Genomic DNA, 26,911 nt, shown 5'->3' with positions numbered 1-26,911 from the left:
GGCCGTCTCCAGCAGTGACATATCCTTACTCCGTAACTCGGTAAACTAGTTTTTTTTTAGCCCGTTCCCTGTGTTTTGGTTCGTCTTGTTTCGCCTCGGGGCCACTAACCGTCGTTTATCGATAGGCTGGCGGCTGGGGCTATCGATATCGGCTGTTTGAGAGGGCGGGTTGTGGACGCGTTGAGGCGCTGTGCTGGCTGCGTATACAAACAAACATAACATCATCGCTGGCGAGCCGATCGTTACTTCGATACTTTGATACTTTCTTGACGCGTGCGTGGGTTACTCCGTTACGCTTACTTTGCGCCTGCGTCTACGACTGCGTCTGCGTCTGCGTCTGCGCCCACGTCCGCGTGAGGTGAGGCTCGAGGTCTTGTTCGCGGCTATATGAACTAGTTATACGGCTGGGCTGAGTCGCGTCAAGCCTGCTTCAACGACACGACATACATACATGCTTAAAGTAGCCTGCTTGCTACGAGGTATTCTGTACTGGCTTGGTACGGAGGGAACTGGCTGCTGATACAGCTGCCATCAGAAGATCGAAAGGAATACACGAGATCGTACCCGTACCACAAACACAAACATCCACACTCTCCATCTCGCCTCCGCACTGGGTCGGTCGAAGATACGCAACAAAGACACAGTTAAACGAGTCAGTCTGTCTGCTGAACCCACATCGAGACGAAAGCCGAAGTCTGGTTGGGAGGCTGCGAAAGAGGTGGCAAGCCCAAAGGCCGCAGACGAAGAAGCAAGTCACGGCTCTAGCGAAGGGAGTAGTAAAGGGAAAAAAAAGAACAAAGTCAAGCTCAAAGACGCAAGAGAGGAACCGTTAACCAGACATCCAATCGAGGGAAGGGAAAAAGTCAACTTCTGGTGAAAGAGTTTTTTTTTCCTTCCATCTTCTTCGTCTGTTTACCAACTTTGACGGAGTTTTTTTTTTTTTTTTTTTTTTTTCAAATTTTTCTTCTTTTCTTTTCTTTTTTTTTTAGAGGGAAAAAACCGAAGAAGAGGAAGAAGAAGAAGAAGAGAGACAAAAGGACCAGCCACTTCCGAGAAAGACCCTTTTTTTTCTTTTCTGCTATTTATTTATTTACCTGAGCCGGAGTCCAGTCCAGGTCGACTTGTTGTTGTTGATCCCAAGTGATATTCAGCTGCATTCACGGCGTCTTGCGAGATTCACTCCTGCACAGGATTTACTCGTTTCTTTTTCTCCCGCCCTTGGGGTTGCAGGAACTAAGAGCAAGAGTAAACGGACTTTTTTTTTTTGACTAGGGCTTCCTTTTTGCTTGGTGTTTCTTTTGTGCTGGACTTGCTTCGATCGGCGTCGAGACATCCACGGCCATTTCCTGCGTCAACAACATCCCAGCGAAGAAAGACACGGCAAGGGAAGACACTCGATTCTCGGAGGATAGCACGGAACAAAGACGCACGACGAGAGGGAGTGAGAGAGAGAGAGAGAGAGAGAGAGAGAGAGAGACGGAGATGGCGCCCTCGGTTGCTAAGCGTCGCAGTCGTCGGCGAGAAGTCGACCTGCACGAAGACCCGGTTGATATGGACGCCCTCGACTCGTCTCCCACCCGGCGTTCGGTCAAGAAGCGCAAGGTCAGTACTCGTCTTTTTCCTCTGTTGGTTTGCGCGCGCCGGCATAGAGACGGCGTTGAAAAGCGTGTGTTGTCGAGTGTCTACCAGTGTACAGTATCTAATAATAATAACAACATGCAGGTCGAACACACGTCCCAGCCGGACTTTGAGAGGACCGTCGAACCAGCCGCCTCTGCAGACGAGAACGACGACGAGCACGACAACGAGATGGCAGCCAACCAGGACCTCGTCGACTCGGTCATCGCCAACCTGGCGGTCGCAAGGGAGCCCGTTGCCGTCATGACCCTGCACTCCAACGCCCGCACGCAGCAGGAAAACAAAGAAAGTGTCGAGGCCTACGCTAAGATTGCCGGCCGCGACTGGACCTACTACGTCAAGACGCTGCATGTCAACATCGGACGCCCGCCAGACCGCGACCAGAGGCTCGATGCCCAGTCTTCCCCCATCACTGTCGCCGCCCAGGCCCTGCCGGACGTTCACATCGACCTCGGACCGGGCAAGTTTGTCTCCCGGCTGCATGCAGAGATATACTACGACCGCGACGACCCGCCGTGCTGGCGCGTGAGAGTCAACGGACGAAACGGCGTGCGGGTTAACAACACCTTCTACAAGCGTGGAACGGCTACCCAGATCTCCTGTGGCGACATCCTAGAGATCGCCAATACCCAGATGATGTTCGTCACTCCCAGAGACAAGGCCGTCATCGACCCGGCGTTCGTCCAGCAGGCCCAGAACGGCGTCCATACCACTCGTGAAACAGACGAGACCGCCTGGGATGGATCGTACCATTCACACCCAACCACTGCCAACGCCGGTACCAGTTCCAGTGCTGGTGCTGGCGCCAGACCACCCCGTCGTATGTCCTTTGCTCTCAACAGTAGAGAACCGGCCGATACTGCTTCTGTTTCTGCTGCTGCGGCTAACTCTACTGGGGGTGCTGCCACCGCCAACGGTAGCCGTCGAGCAGCAGAGATTGCAAACGCGGCCACCGTTACTCCCAAGCGGCAGACGACACCCTCCCAACGCCCACTGTCGCGAGATACCATTGAACCATCGTCCAAGGTCTCCCCCATGTACAACCGGGGCCTGATGATGGAAAGTACCGAGGAGATTGACTACAGTGAGGACGCGGCCAAGGATATCAAGCCACCCTTCAGCTACGCAAACATGATTGCTCAGGCCATCTTCTCCACCGAGGAAGAGAAACTGTCCCTGAGCAACATCTACAAGTTCATCATGCAAAAGTACGCCTTCTACCGGCACTCGCAGTCCGGTTGGCAGAATTCCATCCGCCACAACCTATCTCTCAACAAGGCCTTCCAGAAGGTGCCTCGTCGCACAGACGAGCCTGGCAAGGGCATGAAATGGCAGATCGTCCCTGAGCATCGCGAAGAGTACTGGAAGAAACAGGCCAAGAGGAGCGGACAGTCTTCCACTCCGGCATCCCCCATCGGCAAGGAGAGAGGCGGCAACAGCGCCTACCAGCCCATCAACGGCCACGTAGCCACCAACGTCGAGAAGAACATTGATGCCTCTGCGGCTGCCCTCGCAGCCAGGCCATCTCCTCAGGCAAACACTACAGCCTCACCAGGCTATCACTCCTTCTCAGTCGCCCCCATCGAAGCATACACGCCAGACCGCGGCTCCCGAAATGGCCTTGGTATCAACGGTGCGGGCACACATGACTTTGACGAACAGTCTCCGTTGCCCAACGGTCCACGCAACAATGCACCAACACGGCCCTACGGTCTGTCTGACAATGCTGTTGCTTCTCCTCCAGTTCTCTCCTCATCATACTACGACGACGCTGCTTCGTCAATGATCACTCCCGCCCCCTTACGACAACAGCCTCGTCTTGCTCCTCCAAGTACCGCCCAGGTTCCTTCACGCTACATGCAACTCAGTTCGCCAGCTCAGTTCTGGAAATTAGCCGATATGGGCAACACTCCTGCCAGGCCAATGCCGGACATCAGCCCGCTTAAGCCCTCCATCGGCACCTCTGAGTCCAGTCGCTGGAAGACCCTCAACCCCATCCCGAGTAGCAGCCCACCACCAGCCAATCTAGGCAGCCCAACTAAACCTCCTACTTCTTCCCTCAGGGGTCGCGGTGGTGTCTCTCCTCTGGGACGGGATGTGCGTGAGCGGGAGAGCAGCACTATCAAGCGTCACCAGGATAGCTGGGATGAAGATGATGATGACAACGATGGTGATGACACTGGCTTTGATCTTGCTAGGTTTGTCCCCCTCCCTCCTTCCACTGGTATATGTGAACCAGTATACTAATATTTCCTAGGGGATTCCAACCTATTGGTTCATTCCACAGACAAATTAACAATGCTGCTAGAGCTAGCTAAATAGGCTTATCTTTGCCTATATGACCCTTTTATATGCATGCATGCATGAGATATGAATAATACAGCATCCCCTTTCTAAGCAAGCCCACCTTTCTATTTTTCATGTATTATCTATTCAATCATCTCCTATTGTTATTGTTATCCCTTGGACTTGGTTTGTGATTTTTTTTTTTTCAACCTCACTTGTTACATCCTTACGCTTGCTCATTGAGCTGTACTTTACGACATTGTTACGCCGGTGGCCTTTTGCCATATGGAAACGGAAACGGAACGGATGGGATCGAACATTTTACGCTGCTAAGATAGTATGGATGGAATGGAATGGATGAATTACTTTTCTTACTTGGTTGGGGTGGGTAGAGGTGAAGGTGTTGGGAACACCTCTATACGAGACCTACGGGGGAAAAGTGGCGTTTTTATCTACTTACAATGTTTTTTTACGCCCCTTGATGTATTCAGCTTAGGTTTACTATTAAGGATTAAATTATCAGTATAAAAACTGATGTTTTATTTTTTTATTTTTTTTTTTATTTTCTTAAGTTATAACTATAGCCGTTCTAATCTCCTTGGTTCTTTGGGTGTGTGAGGACAAATATGCCATCTCACTGTCCCGGTAACTAGTTAAATAAAGTAAGTAACAAAGATATCGACAATAGAAAGTAAAAGGGACATTACTTCGTCCATCGTCAGGTCGTCAGTAGTAAATAGTAAATGCAGTAGACAAGAGTAAGGGTATTATACAACTGGGTATTGCACGTCGGGTGGCAGGCCGCCATCCATGTCGTCTTTGTGCCTATTCCGAAACGCATTCCAGCCCATCCCATCCTCCCATATGTCGCACTCAATCTCGATGTCGGAGTCCTCCTTGCGCCGCTTGCGCCGCGGCTTTTTAGCTATACGCTCCATTTCCCGGCGCCAGTGCAGATCCTCGTCGCTTGACCGAGGTGAAACCATCACGTTAGGGTTGTCGATGTCTGGATATTCTCTAAGCCGAATGGCATCACGCTCGCTCTCAGCCCTGGCTTCAGCTTTGGTGATCTGGACGGCTATACCCACCAACCCCTCGAGAGTGTAGCGTGCATCGTTGCCGGCGTTGTGGAGGTGCCAGGGCATGATGTCCAGGTCCTTCAAGATGTCCTTCAGGCCGGGAGGGTCGTATTCACGTTTTAATACGCGGTGGAGGTTAGCTGTATCCGCTACGTCGTAAAATTTTGATAGTGTCGAAAAGTCTTCACCGCTGTACGTTTCGATGTCGAAGAATTCGCAGCCTACGTTGCACAGGTTTTTGATATCGCCGGTCAAGCCGTGGCCGATCAGGATGAGCTTGCGTGGTCTCATCTTATACTCTGGTATGGTTGGGCTTGGAGTCCGGGCTGGATGTCGTTGTTCTTGTTGGCCAGGGGATCGAGAGGAGCTGGGCTCTGTGCCGGGAGGGGGAGACCATTGTTTGCGCCGTCTGCTCCGCCCTCTATTCCTGGGAGAGTTACTGCTCTTCTTAGGGGAGTAACTGGGCTCGGGCGGCAACCTGACGCCTCCCTCTGGCGATTGGGACTGGTTTCCGCATCTTCCTCTAGAACGCCGAGATTGAGATTGACGTTTGCGTTCCTGGGAACCGTCTTTCTGTGGAAGATGTAAGTAAACGGCTGAAGGACGGTGAGGCTTAACCATGGTACTTACCGGTTGCTGGCTAAAGGCAATATGGCCAGAGTATGGTGGTTTGCAGCATGCATCAACCACTTGGGCAAGATATGCGCGACGAACGAACTCGCTGTTCCCGAAAACGAAATCATCAGGACAACCATGCACAAACTTCTTATTTCTGAAGTGTTTATATTCAGCAACGCGGAAATGCCGGGATCGAATTTTGCTCCTCCAGTTACGGCCTCCTTCTCCCGGTGGAACTCCCACCAAGTCCAGGGTATCCAAAGTAGACACTCCAACCTCGGTGACCTGGGAATGGTTGCGTTCATTGGACTCAAGATCGATACAGATGAAGATGGGCTCGTCTGCAAACGCAAAGGGAGCTGGGCTTTCGACATCGAGCGGGTCCAGAACAGTTCCAATTGGAACAGTAGCAGTCCCATTCGTCTGCCCTTGTTGTTGCTGCTTCTGCTGCTCTTGTTTTTCCACTGCTGGCGTAGCGGGTGTAGAAGTGGCATCGTCAGCAATCTGAGTCTCCCTGGAAGCACGTCGAGCAATTCGAGGACGCAGCCCCAGATAGCACTGAGTTCGCTTTAGCTGACGGTGCCAGCGGCGAACTTTCTTCACATATTTATGGTCGCCGACCGTCGCCCTGTGCTTGTTGTACTTGACATCACACACTATCTTTATTCTTCTGCGGAATCGTGCATAAGGTTCGTTCCCTTCTTCCGGCCACTCGATAGGATTCTGATGGCACCATGCGTTAGCCCTATTCTGCAGTTGGCCTCTTATGTCGTTGTTGGTAGAAGTTCCCATGTACTCCGGCTGGGGGGTCCCGTCAGGGGTAAATGGAACGATTAACCCTGCTTCTTCCTCAAAGGGGAGACTGATATCACTGCCAAACTCTGCGTTAATTTCATCGATAAGCGCCTGGGCCTGCGATATTGGGGTAAAAAGTAAAGGTACGCATAAGATGTGTTTTGGCACGCGAACATAGTACCTGTATAGATAAAGTAGGTTGTTAGTGAATAGCTTAATAGCTATAACGTTAAGTTATAGTTAACTATGGAGATGCTCCAAGAGCCGCCAGTGCGAAGATTAAAACGTCGGCAAATAACTATAAGAGCAAGAGGGAAGAAACACTCACAAGTCCCATGTCCGCTCCCAGAACTTTCCTTTGTTGTAGAATCTGTCCACAGCCGGCCGCAGGAATTTTCCCCCGATGTACTTGTGTGCCGTGGACAGGACGTCAATGGAGCAGAAGTAGGCAGTCTCTCCAGGGCGTGGCTTGCCATCTGTGACAGGGATATCTTGCTTGGACGCTTCTGTCTCCATCTCCGGCTCCGCAGGCTGGATCTCGGTGGCGTTGTCCGGCGAGGCCTCAGCTTGCTTGTCCCCAGGGTTGGCAACTTCGACCTCTATGACATCCAGCAGGGGCAAATCTGCGGCCTCGCCCTGGTTCTGGCCAGACTGATCCTGAGTATCAATCCTCGTCTCACGCAGGCCGACGTCTATCCCCAGCAGGCCGACATCCTCCCCGTCAAAAAGCATGTTCAAGCGCTCGACATAGCTCATGATGACAGCTGGATAGGTATCAAGGTCCAGGCTGTCTCTTTGATATCAAGATTAAAAAAAAAAAATACGAGGAAGAAAAGGGGAATAGCAACACAGGCTAGAGTGGTTCCCTGTGGAGCAAGGCAAGCAAGACAGAAGGCCTTTTGTTTTATTTTTTTCTTCTTTTCTATTTTTCTTCTTCTTCTTCTTGCAGGAGGATATGAGTAGCGAGCAACTTGAAGAGTTGGATGTGTATGTTGTAAGAGGCAAGAAAACAGGCGAAAAGGTGTGTTGTTGGCAAGTGAAGTTGGCAGCAGAGGGTAATTATATCCAGTGAAGCAGGACGGTGAATCGTAGTAGCAGTGAATCGGTGCCCTGAGAAGCTTCCTTTGATGCAAGAACCCGCAGGAAGGGCCCATGACCCGGCTATTTATCTCCCTCTGTCTTGCCTGCTGGCAAACGGAGGGAGTCTGGGGGCGTGAGAGGCGTTGTGGCCTTCTTTTGCTCCGGGTTGACGTTATCGACTTTGGTAGGGCTGAGTCGATGATGCAAATTATCAAAATTTCAATCAAACAAATCTTTGGTTGACTAACGTTTAGGCTACTTTTTTTTAGATGAACCACTAATAGTTAATCTTGTTGATGCCTTGGCTGGTTGAGGCAACTCCTGAGTCAACATGTAAGGACTTATCAGTGTCGTAGTTGGCTCTGATGGCGTTTGGATGGCGGTTCTGTCCGGGGAGATTTCTGGTTTGGGCAGTGCCAGGGAGGGCCAAGGGGGTGTTGCTTAGCATGCATAAGGAGGCCAGGGATTCTCAGGGGCGCCGGTCTCTTCTGCGAGTTTCTATGTACTCTGCATCTACGCTACGTCATGGTTGCTGTATACTGGATAGAAAGGAGCAGGTTGTGGTTGTGGTGGTGGTAAAGCAGATATCATATTGGATAACAGGTATTCAGTAGTAGCAGGCGGTCTTTGTAAAAACGGAAAAGCAGAAAGCAAGCTTGTATCAGCGGCTCAGATGAGCTCGCAGTGTAGTGAAAAGCAGAGAAAGCATGCAGTTGGTTAAAACATATTTGCAAGTAAGGCATGTAGGCTTGCTTCTTTCATAGTCAATCATCGGCGTCGATACCGCCAGAATCCTCGTCAACTCGTCAACCATCATAAAAAGTCATTCTTCTTCGCCATCTTCATCTTCATCCTTTTTTTTTTTTTTTTTTTTTTTTTTTTTTTTTTTTTTTGAGTCATCTTCCTTGCACCTTCGCGTCGCCCCGCGAACTAATTGGAGAATCAATCCACTTCCGCAGTTCCCAAACACCCACTCGTAGTCTTGATCAAATTGTGTCTCAACTCGTTCCTCTCCCAATGGAATGGATAATTGAATACAGCAAGCATAGCCTGGCCACAATACTGCTACCGACACCCTGCTTCACCCAACCAGATACCTAAACGAAAACCACGAGGTCCAGAGACGTGCAATACCCAGCCCAGTCTCCAACTAACCAACGGAATCTTCACCTACGCCAACCAGCCCCCGAGGGAACCAGTGGGAGGCGAAGACACCGACAGGAAAGAGGAGAAAAGGGGGGACAATCACACGGCACCTTCACCCGATGTCTTCACCTAGGCACTGAGAAGGGCTGACAGAATGCCGGTAGGATTGGGAGGAGCGGCTATGTCAGTACTGTATCCGTGAGGCATGTAGCACCATACAATCGGACAGAAGACGAAGGTCGGAACACAGTCTTACGACTGTGACTTCCCTTCGGTCTCCTGTACGGCCTTGTCTTGCATGGCGTACATATCTCTTATCCATTGGCGTCGACGTTGTTTTTGGCCGGGTCGGTTACGCTTCTTTTTCTTGGGTTCCCGTAGAGGTTCTGCACTGTCGAGGCATGGTTGCGACCCAGATTCTGGCGAAACTGGGGTCCAGCCCTCGAGGGCAGATGCGAGGAGCCTAACGATTTGAATCAAGACGAACGGCGAGATGTTGGCCAGGCGTCTAAGTACTAACGCCTGCCGCTGAGGTCCAGGACGGGCCTCAGTCTGCCGTTTGGTGGTGTGGTCGGGTTGCGGTGTTGGTAAGTGGAGGTTCTCCGTCTCAGCAATCCAGCAAAGCAACTCAGAGCTGATGTAGGGTTGGGAAGCCCACATCAGAGGTAAGCCGTTTACGAACTCCGTTCTCACTTCCCACTGGAGGCCGGTTACCACCCGGTGTGGCAGAGCCGGTGATGCTCCAACGGGGAGGAGGGCCAAACTGTCGTCGTCGCTCGCGGGGACAAGGTAACGGGCCCCTAAACATCGGCCAAGGGCCAATGACGCGAGGATGAGTCCCAGGTAGGCACCGGCAGACAGAAACTCGAGGGAATTGGCGGGCGAGAGACTGTCTGCACGGTGGGTTGGGGTTGCACCTGGGACAGCGACGGCAGCACTCGAGCAGCGAGACGGTAGGGTATTTAGCAGGTACCATAACGTGCGCTTGTTGAGAGTGTCGTGTTTCTCCACTGCATTTCGGAGGTCGTGGAGATACGCGAGTTTGGCCGGAGGGACTGCGAGCCATAGTTCGAACGTCGGGAGGCGGCTAGAGACAGAATCGGGTAGAGGTGCAAGCACCTCTACTGGAAAGTCTTCCGTCTCTAGATAACGGTAAAGGTAGTCACTGGTTTTGTTGGCAGTGATGACTACCTCTTTCGTGACCTCGTACGCACCGATGGTCACTAAGCTGGCCGTAATGGACCCAGCCAACCGTCTGCCGAAGCCGTCCCGAGGGGTGACGGCGGTCATGGGCAATGAAGCTATCGAGCTCCATATTGTCAAGGTTGCCACAAGACCGATAAAGGCGAACAACATTTTGGCGTTCTAGTTACCAGTACGTTAGCCATGCTCATCAAGGGGATGAAGTCGAGGAGTAGAACGCGTATCAACGCGTGAAGAAAGTAATAGGGGGTAAGGGGGTATCATATCAAGCAGAGGCCGAGCTGGGGGAAGAGGATGAGCACTCACGTTCGACGCAAAGGAAGAGAGTAAAAGACTGTTGTCTTTTGGGGTCTAGCTGCCTGTGTCTCTGGTTAGCTTGGTCTATAGCAGAGCAGAAGCTGCTGGCAAGTGAACAAACATACCCTCAAAAGGAGCGGCAGCGACGGAGGGAGGCGGAGGAGAGGCCTGCTGCTTTGCGGTGGTGGAGGTGGAAGAGTTGCAGCAGGGATTGGTGGTGGTGTCTGGGGGCGGCAGAGAGTCTTTTCTTCCTCCGTAGAGGATATCTTCTTGTATTTTCTTGCTTGCTTGCTTGTCTTTCTCGATGTCGAGGTGGAAGTGTCTGCGTGGCCGAAGAGGAGAAGAGAAGAAGAAAAAGGGCAAAGTCGAGGAGGTGAGGAAAAAAAGGCCTTTTTATATGTGTGGCGGGAACAACACACTTTCCTAATCGAGTAACATTGAAGCCCTAGGATCACGCCGAGGACTCGCCTTCGAGGGCCGCTGATCCCGCACAACGGACATTGATCCGGCGTTACTGGGTATATAGGGGAGCAGGACATGGTATATAGAGGACAGATCAGGTATATTTGGCATATCATAGGCCCTATCTCAGCGGGATCAGAGGTGCTGGCGGAATAGGGGGTATTTATGTTCTATGATATTCACCACCACAGAAACATCTGGATCACCATTCATGCAGGGAAGCTGCAGGGTAAACAAGAGAATGTAAACAGAGTAGAAGAGAAAGGAGACAGAAAGAGCATAGAATGATAGAATGTAAAAAAAAAAGAAGGATATATCAAAGTTCTTTTCCCTACCCATTCAAACGCCATCGCAGGTAACAAAAAAGGAGAGTACACGCCTAATCTTTTCAAAAACAGGGGAATCCAGCATGATGATATCTGTTGCCAGTAGCATGGTAAACCGGCAAGCAGGTAGGTAAGAAAGCAAAGGAAAATAAAAAAAAAAGCAAGGGCGTAAGATGCAAAGAAGAGTCAACGGATTTAGTCGAGATCCATCTCCTCCTCCACACCGCCGTCGACCAAGAGCTTGGACTTCTGCTTCCCACGCAGCTTCTCCTCTCCAACAGGCAGGCCGACTTTTCTGTTGAGCAGGTCTTCTGGCTTTTTGGCTCCCTCTGCCATCTCCTTGAGTTCCTTGCGGATAAGATGCTCGCCCTCCGCCACAACTCTTCTGTCCTCGGCTCTCTTTCTGTCCCTGGCAATCTTGCCTGCCAGCCGTCTCTTCGTGTATACCCTCTCTCTTCGCTGCCGGATCTCTTCCACTCTCTTCATGGCCTTGATCGTTGATTCCACCAGGTTCCTGTCGTATTTCACGGGTGCGTTGCGCTTCTTGGCGAACTGTGAGAGGACCAGCGAGGAGTCTACTATCATCTCCTTGCCGTGCAGAGCTCGGTGTGTCTTGGTCCACTTCAGCTTGCGTGGTTGACGCTTCATCTTGAAGTTCTTATGGCATTTTGAGCGGCAGAAGCGGAACTGTCGAGCATCGTTGCGCACGAATGTTATCCCCTTGGAGGGATACACCGGCTGTGAGCAGAAATGGCAAGTCTCAACCCTACAACACTCCCCTGTTAGTCTAAGCTGTCCATAGCACTTCTAGAAGAGTCTGCTTACCGCATGTTGGAGCCCGGTCGACGACTATCTTATATAACTAATACTTTCAAATATATTCAATCTTGTCGTTTGTTTCTTCTATCAAAATCCATTCAATTAATTTTTTTTTTTTTTCCACTCGACGTTGCGGGTGGCTTTTCCACGCTAGTCCCAATCGGGCGAAGTCTATATAACTTTTTTCTCTTCTCTTCGCCTTTTCGCAAATCTCGAGAACGAGAAGGGAAGAATCCGAGCAAAGAACTTCGCAGTCCAGCGGACGAGCTATCGACAGACATCTCGGGCGTCGCATACTTGTGTCCTGCACAGAAATACACTCTCTCGCCAAAAATGACCTCCGTCGTCGCTATCGGTGTTGGTGTTGCCGCGGCCGCTTTCTTCGTAAGTCCCATTGAACATCAACAGCACAGCATCAGGAACTAATATCCGTACAGGGTCGAGCAGGTCTAGTTGCCCTGCGCAGATACAGAGGAGGCGTCAACGGTGCTGGCCGTGCATTCTACAAGGGCGGATTCGAGCCCAAGATGAATCGGAGGGAGGCTTCTCTCATCCTATCTCTCTCGTACGTCCACCCACTTATCCGAAAAGACCCTTCCTCTCCTCTATCATGAAAAAATAGATACACAGATAGTACAGTAACTAATATTGTCCCTAGTGAACGAACTCTTACCAAAGACAAAGTCCGCTTGAACCACCGCAAGCTGATGCTCCTTAACCATCCCGATCGAGGCGGCAGCCCGTACCTCGCCACGAAGATCAACGAAGCAAAGGAGCTGCTTGAGAAGTCCGTTTAGATATTTATCCGCCGACTACATCTCGATGTGACCTTGTTGGATATCGAACTTCCGTTTCGACCCAAAACACACGGCAACGTCCGGTTTCAAGCGGAAGCCATAACTACCCCTTCGACCGGTGTATTTTTATCACATTTCCTCGTATATTCTCTTCCCTATTTTCAATGAGGGTGGATGCATAGCGTTGGCGTTTTTAAAGTCATGTTGGTTTTGTGTTTTTCCTTTGCTCCTTTTCCATCCTACACCCTTGTTAGCCAGGATGAAAAGAACACTCCCCTCTACTTACCATATATACCTCCTTGTAGAGACCGGCTGGTCTCTAAGTCTTCCTTTATTATGACTATCTAGATGACTATCATCTGTCATCTACAAACTAGAAAACAATAGCTGTGATTCTATTTGTCTGAATACCAAACTTCTTCATAGAAATTGAGTTAAAATGAGTACAAAGCAAAGGGTTTTTCTATTGAGAATAGTATCAAGTAAATTTTTGTACCATATATGGGAAACCGCATCATCTCATGTTAAAATTTAGCCCAGACCGCATAGAAGAGGAGCAAAAAGGGAAGTATAAGATAAAAAGACACAAAATAAAACAGCGTAGAGTGCTTTGAACCATTCAAAAAAGGATATCCAAATATCAAAAAAACAAAAGTAAAGAGGGCGAGGCAAAAGGACGGGCGAAAGCCTCGATGTGAATAATACCCATTTTTTTCTCCCCCCATTGTCCTTGAGCTGGCTGGTATTTGCAGATTAGTCTCCCTCCATCTCTTTGTTGCGCTCTTTGCGTCGTTCTGAATACAGACCCGCTATTTATCTAATCATGTCCATGCCTCTATGTAATGATGCTTCAAGATCGTGTTCGCTCGTTCCATCAAACACTGCTTCCTGTGGACGTGGATCTTCGTGTCTCCAAGCTCCCTTGTCCTCTGGGATAGGCACATTGGTCTGCTGGGGTTGTAGTTGCTGGGCAAGAGCAGCCTGGATATGAGAAGGTTGGCGCACATGGTCGCGGAAACGCTGTACTTCGTTAAGAATCATGCGTCGCATCTCCTGCACATCATCAACGACCTCAAAGTGGAAGTCGAAGGGGGTAGGGCAGTTGGGTTCATCGCTCGCATCATGCCAGATGTGCAGGTAGCGATGCTCCAGGGCCTCTTCCACGCTAATACGCGACGAAGGGTCAAAGGCGAGCATTCGGTCGAGGAGATCGAGAGCGTCCGGGTTGGCGTTGGGGAATAGTCTGGCGAAGGGCTGTTTGTGCATGTAGGGTAGGTTGCGGACGTACTCCTGGGCGCGTGGGGAGCCGATACGGCAGAGAGTCTCCTCGGTGGGGGTTCCAAGGTAGTGGAGGATCTGGTTTAGCTGGTCGACGTAGTCACGGCCTTTGAAGAAAGGTCGCCCACCAAGCAGTTCGGCAAGAATACATCCAACGGACCACACATCAACTAGTAAGGAACAGTTAGTCCCAATGGTATCTCCTATAAGCTAACTGGTATAGACTGGACTCACTGGCTTTGGTGTAGCTTGGGAAGCTCAACATGATCTCTGGAGCACGGTACCATCTTGTCGCAACATACTCGGTCATGTATCCAGCATTCTCATCTGGGTCAATCGAGAATCCACGAGCAAGGCCAAAGTCGCAAATCTTCAGCTCACAGTCGGCGTTGACTAATAGGTTACCGGGCTTCAAGTCACGGTGCAGCACGTTAGCCGAATGGATGTATTTTAGTCCACATAGAATCTGGTAGATGAAAGACTGGAAATGGGCGTCCGTAAGGGGCTGTCCTGATCGAATGATAGCCGCAAGATCGCACTCCATGAGTTCTAGTATCAGTCAGCTCCTGCTATAGTGAAGATTGCCGAGTTTAGTTGCAGTATATATATATAAGCCACATGCCTTCATACAGGTACACCTCATTGAAGTTTTCCGGCCGCGGAATGTCCATATCATAGAGACAGGTGATCTAGATCTCATCAGCCCGAGTACAATGGAATGCAGTGCTGCCAAAACGTACGTTGCGATGGCCACGGAAGTGCTGTAGCAGCTTGATCTCTCTCAGGGCCCGCTTGGCCAGAATACGCTTGCTGAACACATTTGTGACTTTCTTGATGGCCACACCATCGTTGGTCTGGATGTTGGAGGCAGCACTATCAGTTTCCCAGGTCGCATTAGCTGTTGCTCGTTGCTCTATTCGCTGCTGTTGCTGCTGCTCCTGCGTGACGACGCTGGCGGGATGTTGTTTCTACTGCCTGGATGGATGCGGGGCAGCAAAACAGCCGCACGAAGGACCCAGGGGAAAAGGAAGGGGGAGGAGAAAAAAAAAAAAAAAAACCACACATACCAGACGATGCCGTAGGCTCCCTGGCCCAGCTCCTTGGTGACATTATAGCGCTCATCGACGATAAAGTCTTGGTTGAACACCTTGAAGACCTTCCGTCCTTGAAGATCTGCCATGTTGCCCGTCACTTCGCGCTCGCATGTACCTATCTAGGTCGACAGGGAAAGGCACGGCGAAAAGGGAGAACCGGGGCGCCAGACAAGACAATCCACAAACCGGCCGGAGACAAGGCAGGGCGTCTTCTCGCAGTTCTTGCAGAGCCAGAGATGCAGAAGCCCGAGGCAAAAGGAAGCAAGAGGACAAGCAGCGATTCCTCGAGCGTCGAAGGGGGGAGGTTTAATTGAGTTTCTGGTTCGGTCTTTTTTGGAGTGGAAAAGATAAAATAGTCGTTAAATAGAGGGACAGACTACGGGAGTAGTGGGTCTCCGGGTCTATCTATTCGAGGTTTGATGAGCCGGAGAAGGAGGAGCAGACAGCTTGGGCTCGTTGTTCGGCCTTTGAGCACTGCTGCATCGGCGGGTTGTGGAGGAGGGAAGAAGGAGTGAAAGGCGACAGGATTGCTTGGTGGTGGGGGAGAGGGAGGATGGAAAGAAAAGAAAAGGGAAAAAAGGGGGGGAGGATAAGAGAGAGGAGAGGTTGGTATGTAAGACAGGAGGACCCTCGCCCCGTCTAGAGCCAGAGTAGAGCAGAGTGAGGGAGGCCAGACGGCGGGTGGTGATGGCGATGGCGATGGCGATAGTCGAGCAGCAGGCAGCAGGATGACGGCCGCGAGAGGTCTGGGTGGTTTATTTACCTGGTCTGATGCGCCTCGGGGGGGCGGTTGTTATCCAAACGAGAGAACCGGCACTGACTCGCCCGCTTCACTCTTCTAGTTATCTCAGGAAGGAAAAAGAACAGAGTAACAGGAGAGAAAGCAGTACAGAAGACAGGAGTAAATAATGTCCTTTTCTCTCTGTGACTTGATGTGATGAAGCGTGGGGCAGCAACAGGGCTCAGGCGGCTAGAGAGAGACTTGGAGACGAGGGGGGGATTCGACCAGTGACAGCCAGCAGAGGGTTGATAGCAACAGCTTCACTCCCTTGTCAGCCAAAAAAGAAGGCCGCTAGGATGTGCAAAGGAGGTTGATTCGGATGCCCTCCAGCTGCGGACGGTCCCTTTAACCGGTATATACACACTGGGTGCTTTGCTGTTCTTGACGAGGCCTTAGCCGCCTTGTTAGGTATGCAAGGATTCGTCCCTTAGTGATGCTAAGAGAAGGTGGCCGTCCCGGATAATTTGGGAGGATAGGGATAGTCGAGAAGGATGGTCAAGAGATATATGCTGGCCCGGCTTCTTTGCTTTCTCTGCTGCTGTGTCCGAGTTGACTGCTGATGGGTCTCTTGTCCTCATATATCCCCTGTCGATGATCTCAGCTCCCTCAAAACCAAAACCACCAAACATCCCGGCTGCTCATCCATACAAAAACCGGATATTGAGGCTCTTTCCAGGCCTTCCCTCCAGGGACTCCTCATGCTCTCTCTCCCTCTCCCTCTCCCTCTCCCTGTCTCTCTCTCCATCCCGCGGGGGAAAGGGATTTAATTCGGCTGCCTTCGTCAAGGGACTGCCCGGCATGTGATGGGATAGCCAATATCCATCCGTCGTCTTGGGTGGTTCGACTGCTCAAGGAAAAGACAATACCTATCTATCCCTGTCAGGCGTTTGCTGTGAGAAGCAGATCGACAGGAAGCCCGGCACCTATTAACTATTCATCTGAACGATCAAACAACTGGTCGGAACACTGGTCCGAGAGAATCGTCCAATCGACGCACTATTTTACCGGGCGAAGATTTATCTACCAAAAAGCAACCGAGAGGAACAAGAGCTACCAAAAAGATACCAAGAGAAAAGTTGTACAAACTAAAATACGCTGATGGGTGGACAATGCCTCATGCCGGGAAGGCCGCACCGTCACCTCTCATGTCGCTTCCGGCGCTATATACAGTCTTACCCTGATCAGTATGACATCTGATAACCTGACCACGGCCAAATTTGCTCCGATCAAAGGACTTGAGAACCTTCACCGGATGGCCCATCTGTCTAAGCTCTTCGACCACAGAGTCACAGATGCCTTCCTCAAGGTAGATGATCTGTCCATGGCCTTTCTCCTTACTGCCTGCCTCGATGCAGAACCGCGGGGCATCCAGCGCCGCCTGAGGAGACAGGTCGAACGCCAAGGTGTTGAAGAGCACTTGGACATGACCCTGCGGCTGCATAAAGCCACCCATGACGCCGTAGACGGTGTGCAGGGAGTTGTCTGAGGGGTTGGTGACCATAGCAGGGATTATGGTATGATATGGCCGTTTTCCCGGCCGCAGGACGTTCGGGTGGTCGGTTTGCAACGAGAAGTTGGCGCCACGGTTCTGAAGCGTGAACCCGCAACCAGCGGGAATAATGCAGGTACCGAAATCTTCGTATACGCTGTTGATGAAGCTGATGCCGTTTCCTTCCTTATCGGTGACGGCAAGGTAGACCGTGTCGCTGTGGTTGTGCGCGGGACTGCCATGGTCTAGGATGCCAGCTGATGCCTTGCTAGGATCGAAGAGTTTGGCTCGCTCGGCCAGGTAGGCGGGCGAGATGAGCTGCTGGGCCGGCACCTTCTCCACATCTGGATCGGTCACCCACCACGCTGCGTCTGCAAAGGCGATGCGGAGACTCTCGATCAGGGCATGCAGGTATGGTGCACTATTGTGTTGGTCGGGAGAGAAATGAGGAATCTTCCCGGAGCGCGAGAGCTCCTTGAGTATGCCGAGAGCCATCAGAGCGACGATGCCTTGGCCGTTGGGTGGATGCTCCCAGAGCTCGACCTCCTTTCCATCTTCCTTCTTCTTGGAGGATACAAAGTCACTGGGGTCGAACTTCAGGGAGATTGGGTCAACCTCCTGGCTGCCCATTTCTGCATGGTTCTTGAGGTCGTCGAGGGTCATGAAGCCACCCAGGTCTTCAACAATCTGGATGATAGCCTTGGCTACCTCTCCTTTGTAGAATCCATCCTTCCCATCCTTTGCCAGGGCCCGGAATGTCTTGGCCAGAGTTGGATTCGTGAACACTTCACCCGGAGCAGGGGCCCTCGCACCGCCTTCTGCCTGGCTATCTTCTCTGAGGAGCTCCTTGAAGTTTGGGCTTCCTTTGCGGATCTTGCCTTCAGACCCTTTCCACTGCATTCAGCTATTAGTATATAGACACTCCATCAAATCATATACTCGGGACGCACTTACGAATGAAGATGCCAGCTCAGCCACAGGGAACCCTTCCTCGCCCAGTTCAATAGCCGGCGTGAGGATTTGCTCAAGGGTGACCTTCCCACTTCCGAACTTTTCCACTGTGTCCACCCACCCGGCAGCGGTACCTGGCACCGTAACAGCATGAACGCTCAGCTTTGGTAGTTGTGTCAAACTGTCGTCTCCCAGCGCCTGACGCACCCGGTCCAGGGAAGCACCCGCCGGCATCCGTCCAGAGCCATTCAAGGCATGCACTTTCTTTGTTTTGGCATTGTAGAACAGACAGAACATGTCACCACCAATACCGGTAGAGTGTGGTTCCGTCACATTCAGCGCAGCCGCTGTTACACTGCTTCGTTAGTTCTGTGGCATGTAATGTGGCCTGTTGCAGGCTCTCTTTGGAGGGGCCATAGCTGTTATCATCCCACTCACCCACAGCAACTGCCGCATCCTGAGATCATCAGTACGTAGAAACATACACAACACGGATAGCTCGGTAAGTGAACTTACAGCAGCATTACCACCTAGCTTCAGGATCCTCTGGCCAGCTTCAGCAGCCAGAGGTTGGGTACATGAGACTATCCCCTTCGTGCTATGGACCACGCTTCGGCGGCAAGGAAACGCAGTAAAGGGCGCAGACGCCGAGTGGACATCGCTCGCAGTCACAGGCATAGCTAGTTATTCAGTAGTGTTTTCCGACTCGAATCAATTGTCGACTGTGCCAGCAGCATATCCAGTCTCAGCAGCTCCTCGGACGTCTGCTTAAATAGCTGTCCGGGGTAGTAGTCAGTTATGCAGCAACTCGGGTAAATCGAGGCCGCATGGAAAGAAGCCGAGATTATCGCCGAGCAGCCCAAAAGGACTCCCTCCGCACCGGCTTTGGCCCCGTCCCAAGTCCCATCTCAAGGGTCCGCAGCAGCAGAACAGCATGCCAGAAGGTCAGAAGATGCTTTCTTTGCCTCATCCCCACATGGAGATTCCGTCTTTTCTCCTCATCTTCATGCGGAGAGCGTGCTGGTGGGATCGCCCATCGTCACATCAAGGGGCTGCAAGCAATTATATAGCAAGGGGGGATTGATAACTAGCACAAACCGATGTCCGCGTACTTCTAGATAGATAGAGGAAGACATTTGTGGATTATTTCATAGATTGCTAGAAATGGGGGGCATATATAGGTACAGCTTCGCGACCTTTTCAATTTCCATCTGAAACAAAGCTAACTAGTTAACTAACAATATTCACTTAACTAGGGTAACTAACTAATTAATGAATCAACTCGCCAAGGGATAATTCGGGGCAGTGTTTCAGTAATACAACTTGCGCTGGTTGTCCCTATGCACAGAGAATCGAATTGAACATATACTTAAGGAGACTTGGACTGGCGTCTCCGGACTTTCGCCATGACATCCATCTCGGGATAGGTCCATGTATTCTCAAGAAGGCCCATAGGCGGGAACTTTTGACCCTCGATAGGGAATTTCACATCATATTCCAGCAGGAACTTTGAGAAGGCAACCTGGGCTGCCTTCACACCAATAAACCTTCCAGGGCAGAGTGAAGCTCCATATCCAAACGGGAGGAATGTTTCAGAGGCAGTGGTTGCCCGTGCGATGCTTGTATTCGATGCTTGATCATAGAAGCGGAATCTGTCAAAGGTCAGGGGATCAGAGTAGAGCTCAGGGTCGGTATGCATGAATTTAGTGGGCAACCCTATATACGATCCCTTTGGAAGCTCCATGTCCACAGATTTGAGCATAAGCGGCGCATGGAGCACTCGAGACACGCTGACTGTTTAATATAGCTGTTAGCTCGGCCTCGCAGAGCAGAAGTGTAGGATCTGGTGATGGACAAAGCACCTACCAGAAATTGCAACGTTCAAGCGCAGTGTCTCTCGAGTGAAGCTTTCTAGCTTTGGTGTGTTTGCTAGGAAGTCAGAGTCCCATCCATCGGCAGAAGCTAGTGCTTTCGAAACCTCTTCCCTTAGATCTTCCACATATTCTGGACTGTCCATAATCCTGGTTAGGAGAGCGATTAGGAGCGGCGCAATGGGTCCCCAGACTTCGTATATGTGGAACAAAGACTTCATGTACAAACTTTCGAACTGCTTCTCATCACTTGGAGACTGTTCTTGAGTAAGAAGACCGTCCTTCAACGCCTGCTTCAAAAACACGGTCAACATGGTTAGATCATCAGCTGCTGATTCGCCTGATCGGAGTAACGCTACACGTCTCCGGATCTCAGGGATTATTTTTTCTTTTAGTATCGAAGCATTGGAGCGGAATGCTCGACATATTGGGGAGAATCCCCATACAAAAGGACGTAGAATCCTTGGGTATCTATCAAATTCCCCCAATATTTCTTCAATGCCCAGGACGTGGGAGGTTATCTGTGCCATGAGCTCTTGGTCTCTGGAGAATTTTGGCCCCAAGACTAGAGATGTAGAAAAGAGCATCAAGAGGGGAGACACCGTCCCGAATAAGTTGAAATCAACCCACTCTACATAGAACGTATTAGATTATCCGCCAATGTTCCAGGTAATGGGTAAAGGAGGTGGGTAGCAAGCGATAGATACCCTTGTGATTTGGATTGCCTAACAATGAAGGAAGAAACTCTTCGGTGTCCGCGGCCATATATCGCTGAATCTTTGCTGTATGTGAGAAGAATAGATGTTAGCCTATCGATTGAACGTATGTTCCAGCAGTAAGTGTTTAAAGAAGGCTAACCAAAATGTTTTTTCTGATTGTACGCCATGACAGCGCGAAGGTGAGTTTGGCAATCCACCTGGGTATGATACCCCATGGCAGCCACCTACGACGTATTGATAATTAGCCGAGTGTTCAACAACAAACCAAAAAGGTAGTTTGGGAGATAACGTACATCCTGGAGATATCTCGTGAAGTTCAAATGGCTGTAAGGCAAGTTACACCATTCCTTCATCGCTTTCGGCGGAAGGAGTATAATCCAACTTTCAAGATCTGCTTTGGTTGCAAACGGCTTCCCTTGCTTGGTATACTGTTTAAAGAAAGATAGTCAGTAACAATATCTAGTCGAGGACTGTCGAGGGCGGTACCACCCTTGCACGCCTGGCAAAGGTCAACGTACATTATTGTATGCGTATCGAAGGGCATTTTCTAACTCAGTGCCACTCAGCTTCTTCCTAAACCGTGTCTTGAAAAGGGTCTGACTAGTAACACAGTAGAGATCCTTGACATGTCGGGAACGCAGGAGAATGTCTGCATGGTCAATAAGCAAGATGAGAACTACCAGAAGGCCAACAGAGAGAGCCGCAATTTGATAGGGAATGGTGTAGTTGATGATGTCAGAGACACTCAGACTCCCTAGCCATGCCATGGCTTATGCTGTCTGTCCGAGCTGTGGTCTGCCTGATGCAAGTAGTTATTGCAATCAAGGGAGGCCTGATAGGGCTGCAATCGGACCAACTGGTAAGACGGAACGCCCACTCGGGGTACTCTGTTATTTGAGCTTTAACGCAATATCAAACAGTGGTTAGGGACAGAGGTGTCAAGACTGTTTACAGAATTTCGAGTTATATAGTAGTGGTATTTGGGGGTAAAAGATCCCACCATGCCATGCCATGCCATGTCATACAGCGTTCTTTGCTATTTGTGGCTACTCTTGCTCGGGATGCTTAGAAACAAAAGAGAGCCTAAACTTACACATCCGGTTGCTTTTTTCCTTTCTTGACCTGCGCATTGATTCGTTTGTCTCTCTCTTTCTCCCGTCACTAATATTGCTTTTGTCTCAGCTCTCAAGTTGGCCATCAAAGAAGGAGGAGCCACTAATCACAAGGCTGGATGGTAATTAGCTACCCTGGAAGTCTTGATTGCGGGAGAGGCTTTGGGGTATCCACCATGTTGCTGTGGTTAAAGGTATACCAACCATTAAGCAGTCCTGCCCCCAAGGCCGACAGAGGATTCTGTAATTAACCAAGCCATCTCGAGCCCTAAGCCTGTGTTGTGTATCAGCTAACACCATGGCTGAAGCCGGGTACTCGGTAGTGCAGCCTGATAAACTAACAGTTAACTAACTAGCTAGTTAGTTGTGCTTTGCTGGAAGTGTTTTCCTCGCGCTGCGGAGCGGCAGGACTCCGTACTTCGTACATGAGTTTTGAACCAGCCAGTCCTGTTTGAAAGTGACAAGTCGCCGCTCATGTGTGGTGTGCTGTATGTTGTTGAAAACGCGAATGCGCATTATTCGACAGCTTTGTCGTGGAAATAACGTAGCTGAGAAAGGGTCCTCGGGGGAAAGAATGGATCCCTGCAGAACCGGTGTGATGCAGCGGAAGCAGAAATTGACTTGCAGTGGGGCGATTGATATCAAACTCTTTAAGCATTCATGCTTGTTTGTTTATGTATGCGACTAGTATGGAGTAGCTAACTAGTTAAACTTGCTTACTCTGCTAGATTAATTGTTGAAACGACGCGAAGAAGATGGTTATTCAGGTTGCGAACCAGTCATGCCTCACAGACAATGAGTCCACTCAGCTGTGGGCGCTTGCTAAAGTCCAACGAGCCAGGGTAGAAAGCAGCCAGGGGTGTACAAATGCAAGGTATCTCACAGCTCGAGTAACGATGTGACACAGGCCAATGGCCAGAGTTACGCTGTCTGAAGCCAACCCAAGGAGGTGGGCAACTGCTCACTAGCGAGACAGCCGCGGGAAGGGTGGTGAGGATCAGCATTTCGAAATCGAGGAGTTCGTCCCAGCGCAGAAGATAATAGAATCTTCCGAGCTTCTGAAATGCACCACTTCGTTTACCTCTGTTCCAAACTAGTAACAAATGGGTACAGCCATACTCCATAACTGGTCAAGGGAGGGCCGGCTTGATACCAAAGAGGGGTCAGTGGCCCGCATAATTGTAATTCGGCCTAGCGTGAGGCTGGTAGCGCATAATAGGCACTTCACACGGAAGACAGTTTATGTTCCGTGAAAGCCATATGTTTGATCAACCATCCCTTCGTATGGAGTACAGTACTCCGTACTCCGTATCGTTCTCCCTCTTTCCTTTCCGCAAGGAATCAAGAGCCGGCCTGGAGTTCCCACTCCGTATATATCGCATAGGGAAGCAACTCGCACATACTCCGTACATGCGAGCATTCTCAATAATGCAGAGCAGTCTTCCTTCGTGCAGGAGTGGTGACCCTCTAGGGTCCAGTTCGTTGCTGACAACTGAACACACCCCAAACTCATTGAATGCGAAGCCAGCTCTGTTCTAGCCTGTCACGTTTTGTTAAGCTACCGAGACTGCAATATTAGCTGTGGAATAAGGAGCGATAACGTAAATTTCTGGGATAGATCACTGTGTGATTGACCCGCGACAACCCATGTCATCCCAGAAGAATTTTTCCTCAAATTTGGGAACTCCCAAATAGTATACCAGGACCACGCGCATCGAGAGATTATTGGTTTCATCGTTTCTGTCCAGCGAGTACCAAATATGAATGGATCAACGACGACCCTATCTCGAGACCTGAGAAGAATATATTGAAGGACGATAGCACTCACAAAGCAGGAGGGTATCGTAGTCAGGATGGCAGAAGGTGGGTGTCAACAAAAACATAAGCGAAGGTTATCCATCCTCCTTGGAAGCCGCTTCTTTCACGGAGTAACTAACCAGAGCCGGAAGGTTGGGAGGCAGTAGAATAATATCCATAAAGCCATGGATTAAAGAGCCTGTACGCCATACAAACCGCATTCACAGGTCACACCTCTATCCGTCGTTCTGTATGGAGGAGGGTTGAAACCCCGAGTTCTGTTTCCATTGGACGACCTACCTAATATTTCTTTTTCTTCCCATTGGTGCCCGTATCGGAAGGCGGAATTACTAAATACCGCAGGAAGGCCGGGCGGGGTCACCTGCTGATAAGGTTCCATTATCTAAGCGTCACCTGACTTTAGGGTTTGAAGACTGCGAGAAAGGACGAGAGAGTGACTGGACGGCGTCTTAACCGATGAGCATTAGCCGCACATCAACGTCGAGTGAAGTTTCTACTTAACTTGCTTGGTTTGCGTCGTGCTTGCGAGCTGGGAAGCGGCCTGCCAGCATGTTTCTTCAGTAGTTAACGGTCTCTTTCCTATCTTCTTTTCTCCTTGCCCTCTTTTATGTCTTGTCTTAGAATTCATAATTCTTCGCTTGTGCACTAACCCCGGCTATCCGGATATCTATTCCACTGGATACCTCTAGCTACAGCTTTCCCACGTCCCGCTCCGCTTCTGTTAGAGGGGTATCTGTATGGCACAACCATGGTGGTGTTTATAGACCATTCGCTCGAAGATGCGTCTCTGAGCGAACCTGTTGGCGGCTTCTTCGAGGCAGGGAAAATACCACCGCCGCCACTCACCAAAGATAGTCAGTTCATGCTCGCCGCATCCTTGTCCCAACTGCGAACTGGCGATTGTACCAGGGCGGAGATGGTTGATAAAACTGGGCTCGAGAGGGATAGAGATCCTTCGAGTCTGAATGGCATGATATCTATGGCATTAAGCTGCTACCCGTACGCAAAAACATCACACCTTTTGCTGTTGTTGCTGCTGTTGCTGCTGTCGTTGTTGAGGATGAAATATGTTGATTCACTCTATATATTTCCTCCTTTTTTGAATGCTGTGGTATCTGGCAATTTCTTGTCCAAGATTGTTGACCATATGCCTTGCTTCTCTCTACGTTCTTCTCTACAGGATAGTGACCATGCTCGCTCGGTGTGTGGACCTAACCACTCTACATTCATTATCCATGACATGCCGTCAGGTCCACTCTACGCTCCTTATCTTTCGAAACCAGCTCGTCAAGGAAACCCTACGCTGTAGGAACGAGGTCCTCGATAGCATAATCAATCAGTCTAGCTCAAACCCATCTAATGTCCAATGGGGTAGTTTGCCTCCTACCCGGGGCGGCAGCCTTACTTGGGGGAAATCTGGACGTTGTGCCAGAGACATGGTTGACAAATGCCAGCGTTGTGATGAATACGTTTGCAGGGTATGGTTGTTCAGCTTTTTTATATACAGCTGCTATATCCACTAATGAGCTCTCATTGACATTCTTGTCGTTTTTGTTTTAGAACTGCACGGCCAAGCCTCCTTCACTGGCAAACTTGAAAAACCGTTTGCGACGGATTTGCCCTACCTGCATCGAAGCGCCCTTGAGCAACCATAAAAATGGGATTGCCGCAAATGGACAAACTTCCGGTCTACATATATGCACCTGTGATACCAATGCTTGGTACTGTCGTCCCTGTGGCCAACACTTGAGGGCGGAAGATGTCACTTACCAGCGTGTCTGGTCATGGCGCACCAGATACAATGAATTCCTTGGAGGAGGTGGTCACTGGGTCGGGTATGGAGACTGTGGCCAGGGTGTGCAGTGTGGCCTTGAGCAAAGGTGTCTTGCTGCGGAGTACATCGAGGTAGAGGTGGACTGTGAAGCCGGAGACTGGGTTTCGGAATTTTCCCGTTCGGATAGTTCTAATGAGAGCTCCCTCGAGCATCTCCGTCACTCTAGCTCGTTTTCGCATTCGGATGGTCGGGATGACGAGGAACCAGGTTACCTCCGGCAGGAGATCGAAGGTATCGGGGGTGTGGTCAAACAAAAAGTCAAGAAGAGAGTCCGTGTTGGGGCTAGTGTTGAGGAACGTGACGATGACCGGGAAAACGCAACATACTTGAAACAAGAAACCTCGGGTGCTGTGCGAAGTCGATGCGGATGGTGTTCTGGGATCGTTCCAAGCAATGTTGAAAGGGGGCGTAACTGATTGTTACCACAAGCAAATGCATATGCTCCATGTTACGGTAGACACCTTGGCAAGCATTCCCTGTCGGCCGCACTATACATACTGTCGCACGTATATAATCACTTGGACCATGACATTATCTCTTGTTCACAGCCTTGTGGTTTCTGTAGGTCATGCCGCAAAGATCCTTTCTGTCATAGACGCTGTTCTGCAGCCAGCCTTATCACGCATTTTCTTTAACTCTAAGGATTCCTGCTCCTGACGGCTAGGGTGAACTTCAAGTTATCTTCGCGTCACGATCAGACCTCGAATTTCAAGCGTATGGCTGCCAGTCGTCAGTGCTGCGATTAATAACACCATGTCTTGGTCAAGCATATCGTCATAGGTGTCGAAGATTAGAGTTTTGATGAAACACCCCCAGGAACGCTTTGATCACCCTTAAAAGTATAGTCTAACAACATAGTAACTATAGACCGAGACAGAAATTCATTTTAAATCATTTTATACTCGGTTCCTAACTTACGCACCTGTCTTTTGTAGTATTATAGTTAGTAAGCCTGACTATTGTGGTATGCTAAGGGGCGTTAAACTTTTCAAGAAACAGGACCGATATAAAAGTCAAAAGCGGCGGCCATATGGTAAGTTAGACTGAAATTGATTCCCAACCAATTTTCTCGTTATACTCCGTACAGTCACTTATTCTAGACCCCAGACATGGTCCTGAGTCAAACGCATTCATTTATTCAGCCAAGGAGCACATTGTGTGGGAAATTTTCCAGGGTGGGTTCGAGCTGTTGTTGTATATGCATGCTTACTATCGTCTCTTACTAACGTGTCTTATGATTTATCACTGGTTATCGCTGGTTGTCTAGAAAACACATTCTAGAATATTAACCAGCTGCTATATATTTCTAAGCTGTGTACGGAGTACCGTAGAGGCTGCAAACAGGACTGTACAACGGCCGAAACAACAGCCTTCCTACCCCTTGCAGCTTAATGAAACAAGAGGCTGATTATGTACTC

General features: G+C 50.1%; 11 protein-coding genes across 11 annotated transcripts; 3 read left to right on the top strand and 8 right to left on the bottom strand.

The window, feature by feature from the left end:
- Window positions 1–451: 451 nt before the first annotated feature.
- On the top strand, window positions 452–3,885 carry ARB_07826 (uncharacterized protein; the record flags this gene model as incomplete). Its single annotated transcript, XM_003014060.1, has 4 exons — window positions 452–497; window positions 645–814; window positions 990–1,199; window positions 1,273–3,885. The coding sequence occupies 4 exons, from the start codon at window positions 452–454 to the stop codon at window positions 3,883–3,885; spliced, it is 3,039 nt and encodes a 1,012-aa protein (XP_003014106.1).
- Window positions 3,886–4,691: 806 nt separating this feature from the next.
- ARB_07825 (uncharacterized protein) lies at window positions 4,692–7,172 on the bottom strand (the record flags this gene model as incomplete). Its single annotated transcript, XM_003014059.1, has 2 exons — window positions 4,692–6,597; window positions 6,745–7,172. 2 exons carry the CDS (start codon window positions 7,170–7,172, stop codon window positions 4,692–4,694), a joined length of 2,334 nt encoding a protein of 777 aa, XP_003014105.1.
- A 1,722-nt stretch (window positions 7,173–8,894) lies between these two features.
- Window positions 8,895–9,998, bottom strand: ARB_07824 (uncharacterized protein; the record flags this gene model as incomplete). The annotated part of the gene is made up of 1 exon (XM_003014058.1): window positions 8,895–9,998. One exon carries the CDS (start codon window positions 9,996–9,998, stop codon window positions 8,895–8,897), a length of 1,104 nt encoding a protein of 367 aa, XP_003014104.1.
- A 228-nt stretch (window positions 9,999–10,226) lies between these two features.
- On the bottom strand, window positions 10,227–10,681 carry ARB_07823 (uncharacterized protein; the record flags this gene model as incomplete). Its single annotated transcript, XM_003014057.1, has 2 exons — window positions 10,227–10,531; window positions 10,642–10,681. The coding sequence occupies 2 exons, from the start codon at window positions 10,679–10,681 to the stop codon at window positions 10,227–10,229; spliced, it is 345 nt and encodes a 114-aa protein (XP_003014103.1).
- A 444-nt stretch (window positions 10,682–11,125) lies between these two features.
- Window positions 11,126–11,578, bottom strand: ARB_07822 (uncharacterized protein; the record flags this gene model as incomplete). The annotated part of the gene is made up of 1 exon (XM_003014056.1): window positions 11,126–11,578. One exon carries the CDS (start codon window positions 11,576–11,578, stop codon window positions 11,126–11,128), a length of 453 nt encoding a protein of 150 aa, XP_003014102.1.
- A 504-nt stretch (window positions 11,579–12,082) lies between these two features.
- On the top strand, window positions 12,083–12,546 carry ARB_07821 (uncharacterized protein; the record flags this gene model as incomplete). Its single annotated transcript, XM_003014055.1, has 3 exons — window positions 12,083–12,133; window positions 12,187–12,314; window positions 12,408–12,546. The coding sequence occupies 3 exons, from the start codon at window positions 12,083–12,085 to the stop codon at window positions 12,544–12,546; spliced, it is 318 nt and encodes a 105-aa protein (XP_003014101.1).
- An 813-nt stretch (window positions 12,547–13,359) lies between these two features.
- ARB_07820 (uncharacterized protein) lies at window positions 13,360–15,004 on the bottom strand (the record flags this gene model as incomplete). Its single annotated transcript, XM_003014054.1, has 5 exons — window positions 13,360–13,994; window positions 14,059–14,373; window positions 14,447–14,513; window positions 14,565–14,775; window positions 14,892–15,004. The coding sequence occupies 5 exons, from the start codon at window positions 15,002–15,004 to the stop codon at window positions 13,360–13,362; spliced, it is 1,341 nt and encodes a 446-aa protein (XP_003014100.1).
- A 1,809-nt stretch (window positions 15,005–16,813) lies between these two features.
- Window positions 16,814–18,436, bottom strand: ARB_07819 (uncharacterized protein; the record flags this gene model as incomplete). Its single annotated transcript, XM_003014053.1, has 2 exons — window positions 16,814–18,082; window positions 18,143–18,436. The coding sequence occupies 2 exons, from the start codon at window positions 18,434–18,436 to the stop codon at window positions 16,814–16,816; spliced, it is 1,563 nt and encodes a 520-aa protein (XP_003014099.1).
- Window positions 18,437–19,508: 1,072 nt separating this feature from the next.
- On the bottom strand, window positions 19,509–20,597 carry ARB_07818 (cytochrome P450 monooxygenase, putative; the record flags this gene model as incomplete). Its single annotated transcript, XM_003014052.1, has 2 exons — window positions 19,509–19,933; window positions 20,006–20,597. The coding sequence occupies 2 exons, from the start codon at window positions 20,595–20,597 to the stop codon at window positions 19,509–19,511; spliced, it is 1,017 nt and encodes a 338-aa protein (XP_003014098.1).
- A 356-nt stretch (window positions 20,598–20,953) lies between these two features.
- ARB_07817 (uncharacterized protein) lies at window positions 20,954–21,496 on the bottom strand (the record flags this gene model as incomplete). The annotated part of the gene is made up of 2 exons (XM_003014051.1): window positions 20,954–21,157; window positions 21,248–21,496. The coding sequence occupies 2 exons, from the start codon at window positions 21,494–21,496 to the stop codon at window positions 20,954–20,956; spliced, it is 453 nt and encodes a 150-aa protein (XP_003014097.1).
- A 2,911-nt stretch (window positions 21,497–24,407) lies between these two features.
- Window positions 24,408–25,909, top strand: ARB_07816 (uncharacterized protein; the record flags this gene model as incomplete). The annotated part of the gene is made up of 3 exons (XM_003014050.1): window positions 24,408–24,964; window positions 25,005–25,137; window positions 25,220–25,909. 3 exons carry the CDS (start codon window positions 24,408–24,410, stop codon window positions 25,907–25,909), a joined length of 1,380 nt encoding a protein of 459 aa, XP_003014096.1.
- Window positions 25,910–26,911: the final 1,002 nt, after the last annotated feature.

The sequence above is a fragment of the Trichophyton benhamiae genome, assembly GCF_000151125.1.
Source record: "Trichophyton benhamiae CBS 112371 chromosome Unknown Abenha-G-c-312d04.f1, whole genome shotgun sequence".
Classification (NCBI taxonomy): domain Eukaryota; kingdom Fungi; phylum Ascomycota; class Eurotiomycetes; order Onygenales; family Arthrodermataceae; genus Trichophyton; species Trichophyton benhamiae.
This window is presented reverse-complemented; position numbering and strand designations above follow the sequence as displayed.